The following is an 18,681-nucleotide window of genomic DNA, read 5'->3' on the forward strand; positions in this document are numbered from 1 at the left end:
AAAAGAGATCTGACTACTGAGTTTAAGGGAGACTATTGAGAAAAAAGGCAAGAGATACTACAAGAAGAAAATTCAAATAACGCAGTCACATGGAGATTCACAAGAAGCACAGATTTTTAAGAAAATATTCATGATTAATAACGCAAAGTGCTACTTAGAAGTGATAAAAAATGAGTCCTGGGGATAGATAATTGATTTAGGAAATTAGAAAATTATAGGTGACATTTAAGAGCTAATTATTGAAACATCTCTCTACCTTCCCAATGTAAAATAAATTATTTACATTTGTTTGTATATGGCTTCAGGTCAGAGTAGAAAATAATACTAAAATTTTATGTGGCTATGATTAATGTTTTATATAGATATATTCCATTTATTCATGTTGTAGGGTGAGTCAGTTGGTTCAAAGAATGGTTCGTTTATAATCATTCTGGTTCTCCTGACTCAGTATACCATGGGGGCCAAAATCCATGCCTGGTACTGCCTCCCTGAGAAGATGATGAAAAAACTATGTCTCAAAATCATATTGGATTTTAAAATAGCAAAATATAGAACATTATACAGCAATCTTTTCTCCTCAATAATTATTAAATGATTCACTATGTAGTCTCTACATAGGCAAAAAAAATAATGTTGAGACAAGAAAAGGTGATTTTTTGTGATGCTGAAAAATAATGAACCCAGGGTAAATATTTTGAATTGTGTCGGTTTTCCAAATACTATTCTGTAATAGCAAAAAATTTATTCCCAAATATATTAACCCAAATAAGGAAAGATTCGCATAAAGTTTTTTTTCAAAAGATATAATCCCTTTAACAGAATGGAAAAAATAATAAAATTATGATATTTTTGCCACCCTGAAAATAGAAAATGAAAGAATTAAGATGTGCCAAAAATGGCCTCAAGATGAAAGGCTTTAATGACCTGAAGGAAAATATTTTGGATGAAGAAACCTGATGTAGCTATATATCTAGTAAAGAGAAGAAGTAGAAAAGTCAATTATCCAAGGAGTAGAATACAAATAGAAAAAAACTGTAATGATCTCCAAGCAAGAGACCATGGGAAATATTTTTCAAAACCAATTTATTGAGGTTTAATTCACAAATAATAAAACACGGAAAATATTTTTGCAGTCTTACTAAATTAATATATTGTTCACCCTTAACGCGAAAAATAAAGGCTAACAGATATTGAGTTTTCAAAAAGTAGTACATTAATAGCATGCTAACTGACCCATACTTAACAAAAACTGTCAAACAAAAATTCAGTCAGAATAGCAGTCATTGATGCAACTGCAGCATGTCTTACATAAAATAGAACATATTTTGTTTATTAATTTTGTTCAAGAAGAGAATCAAACATTTTTATAATACTAAGAATATAATGTATATATAAATACAAACATTTTTTCCAGAATTTATTTAAAAAATAGCTACTTACCTAAAATATTAAATCATCAGATAAATTTCAAACCATAAATTAGGCAATATTTTAAACTACAATATCATAATTTCAAAACGTAGCTGCACCTGATACTTAACACAACAACAACGAAAAAAATTTCAAAAAAGCTCCTTCAAATATTTGAGTTATTTGGGTATGTTGGTGATGTCAAAAAGATTTTATTTTTTTTCACACTGTTAGTGCAGTATATAAAGAAGTTTTAATTATACAATAACCTCTCAAATTTACAGAGAAATCCTTATTACTTAGTAGTTTAAAATAGAAAATTTATAAGTATTCACTTATCTGGCATCTTTTAATAAGAATATTCAATCTAACAATTGGTATAGATGTTCCAGTAACTGGAATTATTCAGCAGTTTAAATTGCCATAAGGTTGTTTTTAAGGGGATAAGGAGGCAAGTTATTTCTCTCTCATTTATTTATTTATTTAATTTATTTACCTACCAATCTATTGGAAAATAATGATGAATTACACTTCCTTCTTATTACTATAAAATAATTCTGAAATTCTTACCTGATACTACACCAATTCCATCATCACAGTCATAGTCAGAGACTTCACTATCACTTATTCTCTTTGACCCTATGAAGCAAACAATAACAATAATTAAAATTGCTGATTATTAAGGGAAAAAAACCCTCACCAACCTGAAAAATAAATGAAAGGATTTTGAATGAAACACTTGAGAATAAATAATTTAGAGAGAAGGAAAGTCATTATGAGCTCACAAACACTTACTTTCACACATATTTCATAAAACTTTAGACCCAATCAAATTTGAGGCTCTTATAACCCCAATTGATATGGCAACTACAATTATCTGACAAAATCCCAACAGACTGGGCACAAAAGCATTTCTAGAATTAGGACATACATTCTAAATGGACTTGGGAGAGAGGAGGGATATACACAGATGAAGCTAATGAGGTCAGAGTTAAGAATTGCTACTTAGCATGTAACGAGATTTCACCTTGCAAATACTCAAGGACAGGGGAGTGATTAGTTTAATGTGCCTGGTACATTATCCATTACAGAGCATAAAGATTATATGATTTTGGTGTTGGTCAAGAATCAGATCCGTGTCTGGTGTAAGATAAGAATGACTCCAGCAAGAAATGAAGTTCATTCTATCAGCTTTTGTGAGCGGTCCTGCCTGAGTGTGTGCTTGGGGTTGAGGGGAAGGGGGTATATGTGGTTTGTAAATGTTGCTTCCTTCCAAATGTTATTGATTACTTCCCTGATGAAAGTCTTGATCTATTTTGCTATTAATTCTACAGAGGTTAAATACTCGCAATTATGTTGTCTCTACTTGGGTCTTGTCTTTTGACATTCTGATGAATTCAAGTACTTAAGTTTAAGGTCATTGAATGTACCAATTTTCTCTTTTCAAAGTAGTGTTGTTAGTGTCTTGTTTCAGAAATCTTTCCTGAGCTTATGAGCAGAGAGATAGTCTCATATTTTTTTTATGAAAGTTTAAAAATTTTGCTTTTAGCATTTACATCCTCATCCATCTTGAATTGAGTTTATTTTATGATATGAGATATGGATGCAACTTTGCTTTTTCCAACACATATCTCTGCATTGCTGACTTAATATTTCCACCTTTCCCCCAATGATCTGAGATGTCACCTCCGTCATAAATAAATGTATACTATCCACTAGGATCTGTTTGGTGCTCTATTTTTTTTGACTTGTACAGGCTATCTATCCATAAATCAACAACTCACTGTCTTTGTTATTCTAACATTTTATATTGAAAAGCAAATCCATCATATCTTGGATCTTTCCCCTTTGCTCTTCCAGATAGAGTTTAGATTCAGGTTATCAAACTGCACAAAAACATCTTATTGGGATTTTAATTTGAATTGCAATGAATCAATTTAGGGAAAATTGGCAAGTATTATAGCATTGTTTTACTAACCATGAACATGACTTTCTCTCCATTTAAATTTCTATGAAACTTTTAACTTTGGCCGCTCAAATTTTCCACATTTGTTGGATTTATCCTTTGTATCTTATAATTTCCATTGCCATATGAAATACTGTTAAAATTATGTTTCCTAACCTAATTGTTCATATATAGAAATGCAATTTTATTGTAAAATAATGTTAACCAACTACCTTGTTAAAGTCTCTCTCTTTCATCTAATAAATTGATTGTGGTTTAATTTGGATTTTTCTATGTACACAATCTTTCTTCCCAATCCTAATGCTTTTTTTCTTTCTTTTTCTTGTCTTTCTATGCTGATAAGCACAATACTGGAAAGAAGCAGAGACGTTTTCATTCGTTTTTAAATTCTGATTTTAAACAGAATTTTTCTAATATTTCACCATTAAAAATGATATCTGGGGGCCAGCCTGGTGGCCTAGTGGTTAAGTTCGTGCACTCTGCTTTGGTGGCCCAGGGTTCGCGGGTTCAGATCCCAGGCGCAGACCTACACCACTCATCAAGCCATGCTGTGGTGGTGACCCACATACAAAATAGAGGAACATGGGCACAGATGTTAGCTCAGGAGCAATCTTCCTCACCAAAAAAAAACCAAAAAAATGATATCTGCTGAAGTTACATTTTATGAGGTTGAGGAAGGTCTCTTTTAAATTCACTAATACTTTAGTAAGGATTTTCGCATTTTTATTTACAAGTGAATCTGGCCTGTTAAGTTTCCCTTGTTGTATTAACCATTTGGTTTAGGTTCAAGGTTATACTGGCCCAATAAATATTGAGAATTAGTCCTTTTTTAATTCTCAGGAAGAATTTGTGTAGGATTATAAAAAAATCTGTTCTTTGAAATGTTGATGGAACCCATCTATAAAACTATCAAGGTTTGGTGTTTCCTTTTGGGGACTATTTTAAATTATTAATCCATTTTTCAGTAGATGTAGAATGTCTTCTTGATTCAAGGTTTAGTAAGTTATATTTTTCATAGGAATTTGTTCACTTTGTCTGAGTTTTCAAAGTGTTTGCCACAATGTTCATCATTTTATCTTATCTATTTATTTTCCGATGTATCTATTATGGCTCCACTTGAATCCTGTACCTTCTTTTTATTCCACCAATAAATTTCACTAAAAGTTTTTGGGGTTTTTATGTGTGTGTGTGTGTGTGAGGAGGACTAGCCCTGAGATAACATCTGATGCCAATCCTCCTCTTTTTGCTGAGGAAGATCAGCCGTAGGCTAACATCTGTGCCCACCTTCCTCTACTTTATATGGTACACCGCCACAGCATGGCATGACAAGCAGTTCGCAGGTCTGAGCCCAGGATCCGAACCTGCAAACCCCAGGCCACCAAAGGGGAGCACATGAACTTAACCGCTACGTCATTGGGCCGGCCCCTCACTAAACGTTTATTTTGCAATTCATTTCAAAGGATTAACTTCTGGGTTCCATAATCCCATCAACTAGAAATTTGTTTCTTACTTTATTGATTTCTACTCTTATTTTTATGCTTCTACTTCAAATTTATTTGACTATTCTTTTCCTAAACTCTTAAATTGGATGAGTATATCATAATTTTCAGCCTTTTAATCTTTACTAAAATAAGCACTCTTCCTCTAATTACTTGTTTGCATTACTCAAATATTTATATGTAGTATATTCATTAAAGTTCAGGTCTAGGTATTTTATTCTTGGGTCTATAAGATATTTACCATAATTCATTAAATCTAAGACACCACTGATTGAATAATGCATGACAATTGCAAGAGAATAGATCTTTTTCATTAGAGTAAAAGCGTCTATTTTTGAAAATTTTCAAATGTATAGGTATAATTTATTGTTTTTTTTAAAAATTGACATAGGAACACTGTAGTCCAAAAAAAAGCCTATATTTGTCAATTCTTTGAAATTTGTCAAAAATGAGTTGTTGAATAGTATATTAATAATTCTTATAAATGTTTCATGGATAAAGCAGAGGAATATGAATTCATTAATTATTAGGTGTAGAGTTCTTTATTTGACCATGAGATTAAACTTGTTAATTGTGTGATTTGATTCTTTTTTATCTTCCCTAAATTTTTGTTTGCTTGACCTAGCAATGATTGAGAGAGATTTATATTGGAATCTCCTTCAATGGTGGCAAATTTGTTAGTTTTTCTCTCTAGTTTTACTTGATGTATAGGTAAGTTGTTTCATTTACACATGCAAGTTTAAAATTATTTCAATATATGTAGAAAAATCATTTGAAAATGTTTACCCTCCATTCATGATAAAATGTCTCAGCAAACTAGTAAGAAGGAAACTTCCTCAAACTGAGAAAGTGCATCTAGAAAAAATCTACTGCTAACATCACACTTAATTATGAAATATAGAATGCATTGCCCCTAAGACAAAGAATAAGCCAGGAATGTCCATACCAATTCCTTCTATTCAATACTGTACTTGCACGACAGTAAAATACAGCAACAAAAATGAAAGGCATATGATTGGAAAGCAAGAAGTAACATGATCAGTAAATTAAAAATCCTAAGGAAGCTATAAAAAACTTAAGACTAACAATTTAGCAAGATTGCAGGATACCTAGTCAACATACAAAAATGAATTATATTTCTTAAACAATAGCAATGAACAATTAGAAAATTAATTTCAAAACCACTATCATAAGAATATCCAAACACATGAAATACTTAAGATACATTTAACAAAAAATGTGTGAAACATGTACCTCCAAAACCACAAAACACTGCTGTATTAGTTTCCTAAGGCTGCTACAACAAGCCACCAAAAACTGGGTAGCTTAAAACAACAGAAATTTATTGTCTCACAGTTCTGGAAGGTACAAGTCCAAAATCAGGGTGTTAGCAGTGCCATGCTCTCTCTGATGGCTCTAGGGAAGAACCTTTGTCTCTTCTAGCTTCTGATGGTTGCTAGCAATTCTTGGCATTCTTTCACGTGTAGATACATCACTCCAGTCACATGACCATCTTCTCCCTGAATGTCTTCATATTGTCTTCCCCCTGTGCATGTCTATCTCTGTGTCCAAATTTCCTCTTTTTATAAGGATACCATTCATATTGGATTAGGGCCTCCCTTAATGACCTCAATAATGAAAATTTGATTACCTCTGTAGAGAATCCATTTCCAAATAAGGTCACATCCTGAGGTACCGGGGGACAGAACCTGTATAATTTTGGGGGGACACAATTCAACTCATAACTACTAACAAATTAAAGAAAACTTATGTAAATGGAGAGACTTTTCTGCAAAGTTGGAAGCCAGAAATTATTGAAATAACATTGTCAGAGTGCTGAGAGAAAAGTAATTCTAGAATTTTATATATAGCTAAACTTTCCATCAGGAATGAAGAAATAAAGACATATTCAGAAAAACAAAGTGTGTTTCCAGTTCTTCACTGAAAGAACTTCTAAAAAATATGTACTGTAAAAATATAGAGAAATTTACCCCAGAAGGAAGGGACGAAGTGCAAAAAAAAAAAAAGAAGAAAAAGAAAAGAAAGTGATAAAAATTAGGTAAATCTAAACAAACTCTGAATGAACAAAATGACAATAATTATAATAACTACTAATTTGGAGGCAGAGGTAAAAATCTGGTAGTAATATGTTAAATGTTAAGGGCAAGGGTATGAACCAGATATTAAAATTTTTATATGGTTTTGGAAAAAAGGTAGAGCTATTAATTAATGTTATTTTGTTAAGTGTGCATGTTATAATTTCAATAGTAACTACTAAAAGAACAGAGATTAAAAATAAGCAGAGTGCACAGAATAATGATAGTATGTCACTATTTATGTTAGAAAAAAGAAAAGATATATGCATTTATTTGTGTATGTATAGAATATCTCTGCAAAAATACAGAAACTGGTAACAGTGGTTTATTTGAGGAAAGAGAACTAGATGTTTGAGAAATAGGGGTGGAAGATTTTTTTACTATATATACTTTTAAATTTATACCTGATGAATGTATTACTTAATTAAAAATTAATAGCAAAATTTTACAAGTGTTTCATTTGAGGATGAAGAGAATATATATTCTCTATTTGCTGGGAGAACGTTTTATTAATCCAAATTTGTCAACTTTGTGGTTCACATTTCTGAGAGATTGTTACTATGATTGCAGTTTTTCACTTTCTCTTTTCAATTCTTCCTGGTTTTTAAAATAGGTATGATATAACCAAGTCTAGGATTTTAGATGTTCCTCTGGCTCCTGCTGGATCTCATTCCACAGCTTCCCCCAGTTCTGTGCCAAGGATATCTGTAGATCTATAACAAAGGATCTACAATCTTCTTCTGCATGTCACCCACAAAATCAGGGTTAGAGGAGATGAGAGACAGACATACATTACAGTTTATCATGGGTTCTAGCTTTCCTTGACTTCCTTGTTTTGCATGCATTTTTCCTTCCCGACCTGTCCTTATGATCTATGGTGACTTGAGGACCACTATTGGATGAGGGAGCAACAGCCTTCCATACTTTTTCACTAGCTCCCCTTTGTGGTCTCTGACAAGTGACTTTTCTCAGATTCTTCAACCATTCTCTTACAAACCTTCTTACAAAGAAGTCCCAGCTACTCCTACAATTTTGTCAAGTTTAATCTTTATAATAAATTTATTATTCCATATATCTAAAAGTGCTTCAGCCTCCTGACTGAACCTTAACTTAAATAATATTTAAATCCTTAATCCACCTAGAGTTTCTTTTTTTCTTGTACATGTTGCAAGGCAGGGATTACTTTCATCTATTTTTTTTTTCCATACTGATATTTTTTTTCAGTTCATTTATTAAATTGCCTTTTTGTCCCCTCTTGGTCTGACATGTTACCTCAGATACTTATACAAGACAGTCTTCTATAACAGAGTCTGCTTCTGGGCTCTCTGCCTTATTCCATTGACAGATTTATTCTCATGCCAGTTGCACTCTGTGTCAAAAACAGTAAATGGTGATATCTGATAAAGAAATTCTCTCTTCTCTGCTCTCATAAGAAGCTTTCTAGCCTTTTTTGGCCATTTAGCCCTCTACATACTTAGAATCTGCTCAACAGTTTCCGTTAAGATATCTGATAGGATTGGAATTGAATGGAATCTATAGGTCAAATAGGGGAAATTGACAGTTTATAATCTTGAGCCTTCCTATGAATGGTTATGGCATATAACCACTTATTTAGGTGTTCTTTAATGTTTCCTAATAAAACTTTATAATTTTTGCCTATAGTAGTTTTACACAACTTTTGTTAGATTTATTCCCAGGTATTTGACATTCTCTGTTACTATTATAAATTATGTCTGTTACTGGTCTATAGAAATGCAATTGACTTTTACATATTAATCTTATATCTAGACATCTTGGTAAACCATAATTTACCTATAGATTGCTTTCAGATTTTGAAGTAAACAATTATATCATCTGAAATAATGACAGTTTTACTTCTTCCTTTGAATCCTTAATGTTTCTAAATTCTTCTTGTCTTATTGCACTAAGATCTTCATTACAATCATTCTCTTGTTCTTGTCTTTTTTTAAAGAAATAATTCTATTATTGGCCATTTAAAATGAGATTTCCTGTAGGTTTTTAATAGACATTCTATCAGAGTGAGGAAGTTCCTTTCTAACTCATAATTTGCTAACAGACATCATTATGAATTTGTTGAATTCTATCAAATTTTTTAGTTATTGAAAAATGAACATAGTTTTTCTCCTTTAATCTGTAAATGCTTTAAATCACATTTATAGATTTTTATAAAGCTATAGGATTTGATTTGCTATTTTATATAGCTTTTTTTGTCGTTTATATTTAGGAGTGAAATGAGCCTATAAATTTCCTTTTTAGAATGGCTTTGTAAACTTTTGGTATAAAACTTATGTTTTCCTTGTAAATGAGCTTGGAAATATTTCTTCTACATATAAATTATGCAATAGTTTTATTAACTTGAGATAATACGTTAAGATTTAGTATAAATTACCTGTAAAAAATGTCTGGGTCTAGTGTTTTCTTTGTAAAAAAAAGTTTTACTTGAACTTTCAACATGTTAATAATACTTGTAGTTATAGGAATGTTCAAGCACTTTATTTCTTATTGAGTCAGTTCTCATAAATATTATTTTTCTAAGAATTTGTCCATATTATCAATATTTTCAAAGTTACAGGCATATACTTGCAGATGGAGTTCCATTAATTGAGTTGAACTTACAGTAGTCCCCCCATCTGCGGCTTTGCTTTCTGCTGTTTCAGTTACCCATGGTCAACTACGTGGTCTGAAAATACTAAATGGAAAATTCCAGAAATAAAAAATTCACGTTTCGGGCCGGCCCAGTGGCATAGCAGTTAAGTTCATGTGCTCGGCTTTGGTGGCCCAGGGTTCCTGGGTTCGAATCCCAGGCACAGACCTAAGGACTGCTTATCTAGCCATGCTGTGGCAGTGACTCTTATAAAGTAGAGGAAGATGGGCATGGATGTTTGGCCCATGGCCAATCTTCCTCAGCAAAAAAGAGGAGGATTGGCAACAGATGTTAGCTCAGGGCTAATCTTCCTCAAAAAAAAAAAAACTCATGTTTTAAATTTTGCTCCATTTTGAGTAGCGTGATGAAATCCTGCACCATCCTGATCTGTCCCTCCTGGGACGTGGATCATCCCTTGTCTAGGTATCCATGCTGTATACACTACCTGCCCATTACTCACTTAGTAGCCATCTCCATTATCAGATCAACTGTCATGGTATCACAGTGCTTGAGTTCAAGTAACCCTTATTTTACTTAATAATGGCTCCAAAGCACAAGAGTAGTGATGTTGACAATTGGGATATGCCAAAGAGAGGCCAAAAAGTGCTTCCTCTAAGTGAAAAGGTGAAAATTCCCAACTTAACAAGGAAAGAAAAAAAATTAAGTTGCTAAGATCTACGGTAACTTTTATTACAGTATACTGTTATAATTGTTCCATTTTATTATTAGTTATTGTTGTAAATCTCTTTCTGTGCCTAATTTATCAATTAAACGTTATCATAGGTATATATGTATTTGAAAAAACATAGTATATTTAAGGGTTTGGTATTATCCATGGTTTCAGGCATCCACTGGGAGTCTTGGAACATATCCCTCCTCAGACAAGGGGAACTACAGTACTTTAATATCTACTTTAACTGAAATGATCTCCTCTTTTAAATCCATATTATTTATCTGTGCCTAATCTATTTTTGATCATGTCAGAGTTTTCAGAATTTTGCCTATTCTTTGTTAGTTTTCTATTTCATTAGTTTGCATTTCTTGGAACTGTATATAAATAGAATCATACAGTATGCATTCTTTTTGTTTGTCTTCTTTCACTCAGTACAATTATTTTTAGATTCATCCATGTTGTAGCATATATCAATAGATCATTCTTCTTTATTGCTGAATGATATTCTATTTTATGGCTGTATTACAGTTTGCTTATCCATTACCCAGTTGAGGGGCATTTGGGCTGTTTGATTATTACAAATCAAGTTACACTGAACATTCATGTACAAGTTGTTGTATGGACATATGCTTTGACTTCTCTTTGGTAAACACCATAAGTGGAATGGCTAGATTACAGGGTAGATGTAGTTATATGTTTAACTTTTTAAGAAAAACTGCCAAAGTGTTTTCTAAAGAGGCTATAACATTTTACATGCCCACCAGCAGTGTATGAGAGTTTTAGCCATTTCCCATCCTCCCCAATGCTTGGTATGGACAGTCGTCTCCATTTTAGCCATCCAAATAAGTATCTAAAAGTATCTCATTTATACTTCCCTAAAAACTAATGTTGAACATCTTTTCATGTGTCTATTTTCCATCTGTATATCTTCTTCAATGATCTTTCAAATCTTATGTCCATTTTTTATTAATCTGTTTTCTTATTCATGAGTTTTGACAGTTCTCTATATTTTGAATAAAAATCCTTTATCAGATATATGATCTGCAAATATTTCTTCTAGTTGGTGGTTTGGCTTTTCAGTATCTTAACAGTATCTTTAAAAAAAAAAAAGATTTTTATTTTGAGGAAGTCCAATTTACCTATTTGTTATTTAATGGAACAGCATTTTGGTGACCTATCTAAGAAATGTTTGCCTAACCAAAGGTGACAAAGTTTTTGCCTAGGAGTTTCATAATTTTAGGGTTTACATTGATCCATTTTGAGTTAACTTTTGTATATAGTGTGAATAGAATTCTTTTTTTTTTTTTTTTCCTTATGGATATTCACAAGCTCTAAGACCATTTGTTGAAAAGACTATCCTTTCACCACTGAATTGCCTTTGCACCTTTGTAGGAGATCAGTTATCTATATATCTGTGGGTCTATATCTGTATTCTTTATACGGTTCTATTGATACATTTGTCTATTTTTATCACAATGTCTTGATTACTGCAGATTTCTAATAAGTTTTGAAATCAAGTAGTGTAAGGCTTCCAACTTTGATCTTCTTTCATCAAAGTTGCTTTTAGCAAATCGAGGTACTTTGCATTTTCAAATAAATTTTAGAGTCAGTTTGTCAATTTATACAAAAAAGCCTGTTTGGATTTTTGAATGGAATTGAGTCTATAGACAATTTTTGAGTGAGCCTCAAGTCTCTGTCTTTTAAGGAAATTTTCTATTTCTTCTAAGTTGTCAAGTGTATCAGCATAAAGTTATTCATAACTTTTCCTTACTAACCATTTAATGTTTGTAAAATCTGTAGTGATATCAGTTGTCTATTTTCTGTTATTGGTAATGTCTATCTTCTCTTTTTATGCTGATCATTCTGCCTAAAAGTTGGTCAATTTTATTGATCTCACAGAGTCAATCTTTGGCTTCATTAATTTTCTCTATTGCTTTTCTGTTTTTATTTCATTGATTTCTGTTCTTTCACTATTCCCTGTCTTCTATTTAATTTGGGTTTCATTTGCTCTCTTTTTTGTATTTTGTTAAGGTGAAAATAAGTTATTGATTTGAGACATTTCTTTTTCTGTAATATATATGTTCAGTGCTATAAATTTCCTCCTATGTTCTGCTTTAGTTTCACCCCATGAATTTTGATATGTTGTGTTTTCATTTCATTCAGTTCAAAATACATTTTAATTTCCCATTTGACTTCTCCTTTGACTCATGGTTATTTAAAAGGGTGTTTATTTAGTTTCTAAACATTCGCAGATCTTCCAGAGATGTTTCTGTTATTGATTTCTAATTTAATTTTATTATGGTCAGATAACACATTTTGTGTGACTTGAATATCTTTACATTTCTGGAGACTATTTTTGGCCAGAATATGGTCTACCTTGGTAAATGTTCTGAATACACTTGAAAAGAATGTGTAGTCTGCTGTTGTTATGTGGAGTATTTTGTAAATGTTAATTAGGTCAAGTTAGCTGATAGCATTGTTCAAGTCCTTCTGGTATTACTTCCTTTCTCAACTTGTTCTATGAAATATTAAGAAAGGGATATTAAAATCTGACTGTAGTTGAAATTTTATCTATTTCTTCTGTAGTTTCATCACCGTATTTTCAAAATTGAAGTATATTTTATATAACATAAATTTAATTTTCTTAAGTATGTAACTCAATAATTTTTAGTAAATTTTAAGAGTTGTGTAAATATCACCACAATCCAATTTTAGAACATTTCCATCATCCCAAAAAGATTCCTCACATCCATTTTCAGTCACTCCCCACTCTTACCCCCAGTCAGGCAACTACAAATCTAATCTTTGGCTCTACAGATTTGCCTTTTCTGTACATGATACATAAATGGAATCATACAACACGTGGCCTTTTGCATCTGGCATTTTTTATTTAGCATAATATTTTTTAGGTTAAACCATGTTATAGTATGTATCAGTACTTTGTTCCTTATTATTTGTAGTAATTCACTGTATGGATGCCACATTTTATTTATCCATTCACCAGTTGATGGATATTTGGACTATTTCCATTTTTTGACCATTATGAATAATGCTGCTGTAAACATTCACGTACAAGTCTTTGAGAGGACATTTGTTTTCATATCACTTGGGTATATACCTAGGAGAGACTTGCTATGTCACATGGTAAATTTATTTTTAACTTTTTAACAAACCATCAAACTGTTCTCCAAAGGGCTATATTATTTCACATTTCCATCAGCAAATGTATGAGGGTTCCAATTTCTTAACATCCTTACCAAAAAAAATTGTTATTGTCCATCTTTAACATTCATTCCAGTGGATATGAAGTGATATCTCATTGTTATAATTTGCATTTCACTAATAACTAATGATGTTGGGCATCTTTTCATGTGCTTATTTGCCATCCATATATCTTCTTCAGTGAATTGACTGTTCTAATATTTTGCCTAATTTCTTTTTTCTTTTTATTTTTTTTTGCAGGGAAAGATTCACCCTGAGCTAACATCTGTTGCCAATCTTCCTCTCTTTTTTTTTTCCCACCCCAAAGCCCCAGCAAATAGTTGTATATTCTACTTGTTAAGTCCTTCTAGTTCTTCTATGTGAGCCACTGCCACAGCATGGCTACTGACAGACAAGCAGTGTGGTTCTGTGACCGGGAACCAAACCTGGGCCACCAAAGCAGAGTGCACAGAACTTTAACCACTAGGCCATTAGGGCTGGCTCACTCACTTTCTTTCTTCCTTTTTTTCTTTCTTTTTTTTTGAGGAAGATTGGCCCTGAGCTAACATCTGTTGCCAATTTTCCTCCTTTTTTTCCCCCCAAACCCAGCAGATAGATGTATGTCATAGTTGTACATCCTTCTCGTTGCTCTATGTGGGATGCTGCCTCAGCATGGCTTGAAGAGTGGTGTGTACGTCTGTGCCCAGGATCTGAACTGGCGAACCCCGAGCTGCTGAAGTGGAGCACATGAACTTAACCACTATGCCACCGTGCCGGCCCCTTGTCCACTTTCTGATTGCATTGTTTGTCCTCTCATTATTGAATTTTAAGAGTTCTTTATATATTCTGGATGTAAGTCTTTTGTCAATTATGCGATTTGCAAATATTTTCTCCCAGTCTGTGACTTGTCTTTTACCTTCTTAATGGTGTGTTTGAATCACAAATATTTTAAATTTTGATGAAGTCCAATTTATCACTTTGTTCTTTTATTAATCATGCTTTTGCTTTGTATTGAAGAAACCTCTGCCTAACCCAAGGTAATGAAAATTTTCTCCTGTGTTTTCTTCTAAGAGTTTTATAGTTTTAGCTCTTACAGTTAGATCTATGATCCATTTTTAAGTTAATTTTTGTGGATGGTGTGAGGTAGTTCTAAATTAATCTTTGGCATATGGATATTCAATTGTTTAAGCATTATTAGTTTAAAAGGATGATTTTTCCCCCATTGAATTGCTCTGGCACCTTTGTTGAAAATCAATCGACCATATATAAAAGGGTTTATTTTTTGTGGGGGGGTGGGGCTGGCCTGTTGGCATAGTGGTTAAGTGTGCACGCTCTGCTTTGGTGGCCTTGGGTTCGCAGGTTCGGATCCCGGGCACGCACCGACGCACCACTTGTCAAGCCATGCTGTGGCGGTGTCCCACATAAAGTAGGGGAAGATGGGCACGGATGTTAGCTCAGGGCTGATCTTCCTCAAAAAAAAAAAGAGGGTTTATTTTTGAATTCTGAATTAGGTTGCATTTATCTATAGGTCTATCATTATGCCAGTACCACAATGTTGTGATATTGTAGCTTCATAGTAAGTTTTGAAATCAGGAAGTATAAGTCTTCCAAATTTGTTCTTTTTTGGCTTCTGGAGCCTATGCATTTCCATATAAATTTTAAGATCAGCTTATTAATTTCACCAAAAAATCCTGCTTAGATTTTTATAGGGATTGTATTGAATCTGTAGACAAATTTAAGGGAACACTGCCATCTTAATACTATTGACTCTTTCATTCTATGAATTTGGAATATCTCTTCATTTATTTAGATCTTCCTTTAATTTCCTTCAGCAATGTTTTATGATTTATTTAGTATGCAAGTTTGCACTTATTCTGTGAAATTTATTCATAAGTATTTAAAAATTTTTGATATCATTGTGAATGAATACATTTTCTTAATTTTCAAAATGTTAGTGGCTAGTATATAAAACATAATTTATTTTAAATATTGTTTGTGTATCTTGGGACCTTGCTGACATTGTTTATTACTTCTAGTAGTTTTTTGAAAATTCTTTAGAATTTCCTACATATAGAATCATGTTGTCTATGAATAAAGACAGTTTCACTTCTTTCATTCCATTTTGAATGCCTTTTATTTTTCTTGCCTGACTGCCCTAACTAGAATCTCCAGTGCACTGTCGAATAGAAATGGTGAGAGCAGACATCCTTGCCTAGTACCCAATTAAGGGGAAAGCATTCAGTCTTTTATAATTAAAAATGGTGTCAGCTGAAAGTTTTTGTTGGTCCTCTTTATCGGGTTTAGGAAGTTCCCTTCCATTCTACTTTGTTGACAGTTTTTATTGTGAATGGGTATTGGATTTTGTCACAGCTTTTTCTTCATCTCTTCATATGATCATCTAGTTTTGTCCTTTTTTTCTATTAATATGCTGAATTACATTAATTTATTTTTACTTAGTCAACCAACTCTACATTACTGGAATAATCCCTCTTGGTTATAGAGTATAATCTTTTTCACATATTGCTGGATTTGATTTTCTAATATTTTATGGAGGATTTCTGTGTTTATGTTCATGAGAGATATTGGTCTGTACTGTTCTTTTCTTGTGATATGTTGGGGTTTGGTATCAGGATAATATTGACCTCATAGAATGAATTAGAGATTATTTCCTTCTCTTTTATTCCTCAAAGAACTTGTGAAGGATTGGTATTTCTTTTCATATGTTTGATAGAATTCATCAGAGAAGCCACTGGCCCTAGGCTTTTCTTTGTGGGAAAATTTTCATTACTAATTCAACTTTTTTCTGTGTTTATTCAGATATTTTATATTTTCTGGATCAGTTTCTGTAATTTGTGGCTAGAAATTTGTCCATTTCATCTGTGTTGTTTCATTTCATGGCATAAAGGTGTTCGTTGTATTCCCATGTGATTCCACAAGTAGTATTCCCATAATAATCCTTTTAATTTCCGTTAAATTGTTAGTTGTTTCCAATGCATTATTGATTTTGGTAATTTGTGTCTTTTCTCTTGGTCAGACTAGTTAAATGTTTGTCAATTTTGTTGAGCTTTTCAAAGCGCCACAGTTGAATCTTTCTTGTTTTTCTTTTAAATCCAGTCTGAAAATCTCTCTATAAATTTTTCTCTGTGTAATTTGAAGCTCTATTATTGCGTGATTAACTGTTTAAGACTGATATGTTCTCTTGATCAATTTATCCTTTTATTATTATAAAATTACCTCCTTTATCCCTTCTAATATTCTTTGCTCTAAAATCTAATTTGTTTGATATTAATATAGGTACTCCATATTTCTTTTAATTAGTGTTAGTGTGGTATATATCTTTTCCATTCAACTTCTTTGTGTTTTTACACTTAAAATGGGTTTCTTGTAGGCAGTACATAGCTGGATTTTGCCTTTTTAAAAAATCCACTGTCAATCTTTGCCTTTTAATTGGGGTATTTTGACTATTTACATTTAATGTGCTCATTGATTTGGTTGGTTTACATCTATCAACTTGCTATTTATTTTCTATTTGTCCCATCTGTTCTTCGTTCCATTTTTCTTCTTTTTCTGTAATCTTTTGAATGAAATGGATATTTTTGTTTCCATTTTATCTTTTCTATTGGCTTATTTGCTATAACCCTTTCTTTTGTGGTTTTATGGCTTAAAGTATACATATTTAACGTATTACAATCTCCTTTCAAGTGATATCATACTACTTATCATATAGTATAGTATAAAAACATTTCAGCCATATATTTCTATTTTTCCTTTCCTAACCTTTGTGTTCCTATTGTCATATATTTTCCTTTTACGTATGTTGCAAACCCTATACTACCATTGCTATTTGTTTTAACAGCCAGTTATAATTTAAAGTTATCTAAACAGTAAGAAAAAGTCTTACATGTAGTTACCATTTCTGGTGTTCCCCTTCCTTTATATACATCCATATTCTATATTTCCAACTGGTATCATTATTATTCTGCCTGAAGGACTCCCTTTAACATTTGTTGTAGTGCATGTCTTCTGGTGATGAGTTCTTTTAGCAGTTGTATGTTTGAAAAAGTTTTTATTTTGTCTTTATTTTTCAAAGAAATAGGAATGGCCATGGAATTCTAGATTGATACATTTTTCTTTGAGTATGTGCAACTATTTCCAACGAAAGCTCTGCAGTAATCTTTATCTTTATTCCTCTGGTATGTAGTCTGTTTTCTCTGGATGCTTTAAGATTTTCTATTTATTATTGGTTTTAAAGAATTTAATTATGATGTGCCTTGCTATATTCTTATTTATGTGTCTTGCGCTTCAAGTTGACTGAGCTTCCTGGATACAAGGGTTTATAGTTTTCATCAAATTTGGAAAATTTTCAGCCATTATTTCTTCAAATATTTTTATCCTTTCTCCTCTCTGCTCCTGTAGGGACTTTAATTACCTGTGTATTAGGTAGCTTCAAGTTGTCCATAGCTCACACTCTTATTTTTTTTTAATTCTCTGTCCTATTTATGCTTCATTTTGGATAGTTTATATTGCTGTATCTTCAAGTTCACTAATGTTTTTCTCTGCAATGTTTACTGTTATTAATCCCATTCGGTATATTTTATTTCAGACAATGTAGTTTTCATTTCTACATGTTTGACTTGGATCAATTTATATCTTCCATGTCTCTACTTAACATTTTGAAAATATGGAATATACTTATATAATTGCTTAATATCCTGTCTACTAATTATAACATCTGTACCTGTTCTTGTTTAGTTTTGATTGATTTATATCCTTTTTATGCATCATTTTTTTCTTTTTTTGCATGGCTGGCAATTTTTTATTAGATGCCAGCCACTGTGAATTTTACATTGTTGTGTGTTGGATCTTTTTGTATTCCTTTAAGTATCGCTGGGCTTTCTTCTGCTTATAGAAACATTTTGATTTGTTCAGTTCTTGCTTTTAAGCTTTTTGTATGTGCTACAGTGTTCAGTCTAGGGCTAATTATTCTCCACTCTCCTGAGGCCAGACACTTCTGTGTACTCAACACAATGTCCTTTGAAATTTGATGTTCTCTAGTATCACTGAGAAAAACAGACACCATTCTCAGGCACTGTTACTTCTAATCCTTTTGGGTGGTTCTTCTCCCCAGCCTTGGGTAGATTCCTCCATTCATGCACTGATCAATACTCAGC

General features: G+C 32.3%; 1 protein-coding gene across 8 annotated transcripts in view; it reads right to left on the minus strand.

Annotated features, from left to right (window-relative positions):
• The window catches only part of RIMS2 (regulating synaptic membrane exocytosis 2), a 617,446-nt gene that overhangs the window by 239,422 nt on the left and 359,343 nt on the right, over positions 1–18,681 (minus strand). For all 8 annotated transcript variants that reach the window (XM_087447558.1, XM_014788104.2, XM_087447555.1 and 5 more), the window contains one exon: positions 1,981–2,049. In XM_087447558.1, coding sequence (XP_087303684.1) covers positions 1,981–2,049 — 69 coding nt within the window. The remainder of the gene's footprint in view (positions 1–1,980; positions 2,050–18,681) is intronic.

The sequence above is a fragment of the Ceratotherium simum genome, chromosome 23 (assembly GCF_057802395.1).
Source record: "Ceratotherium simum simum isolate JZ-2026a chromosome 23, ASM5780239v1, whole genome shotgun sequence".
Lineage (NCBI taxonomy): Eukaryota > Metazoa > Chordata > Mammalia > Perissodactyla > Rhinocerotidae > Ceratotherium > Ceratotherium simum.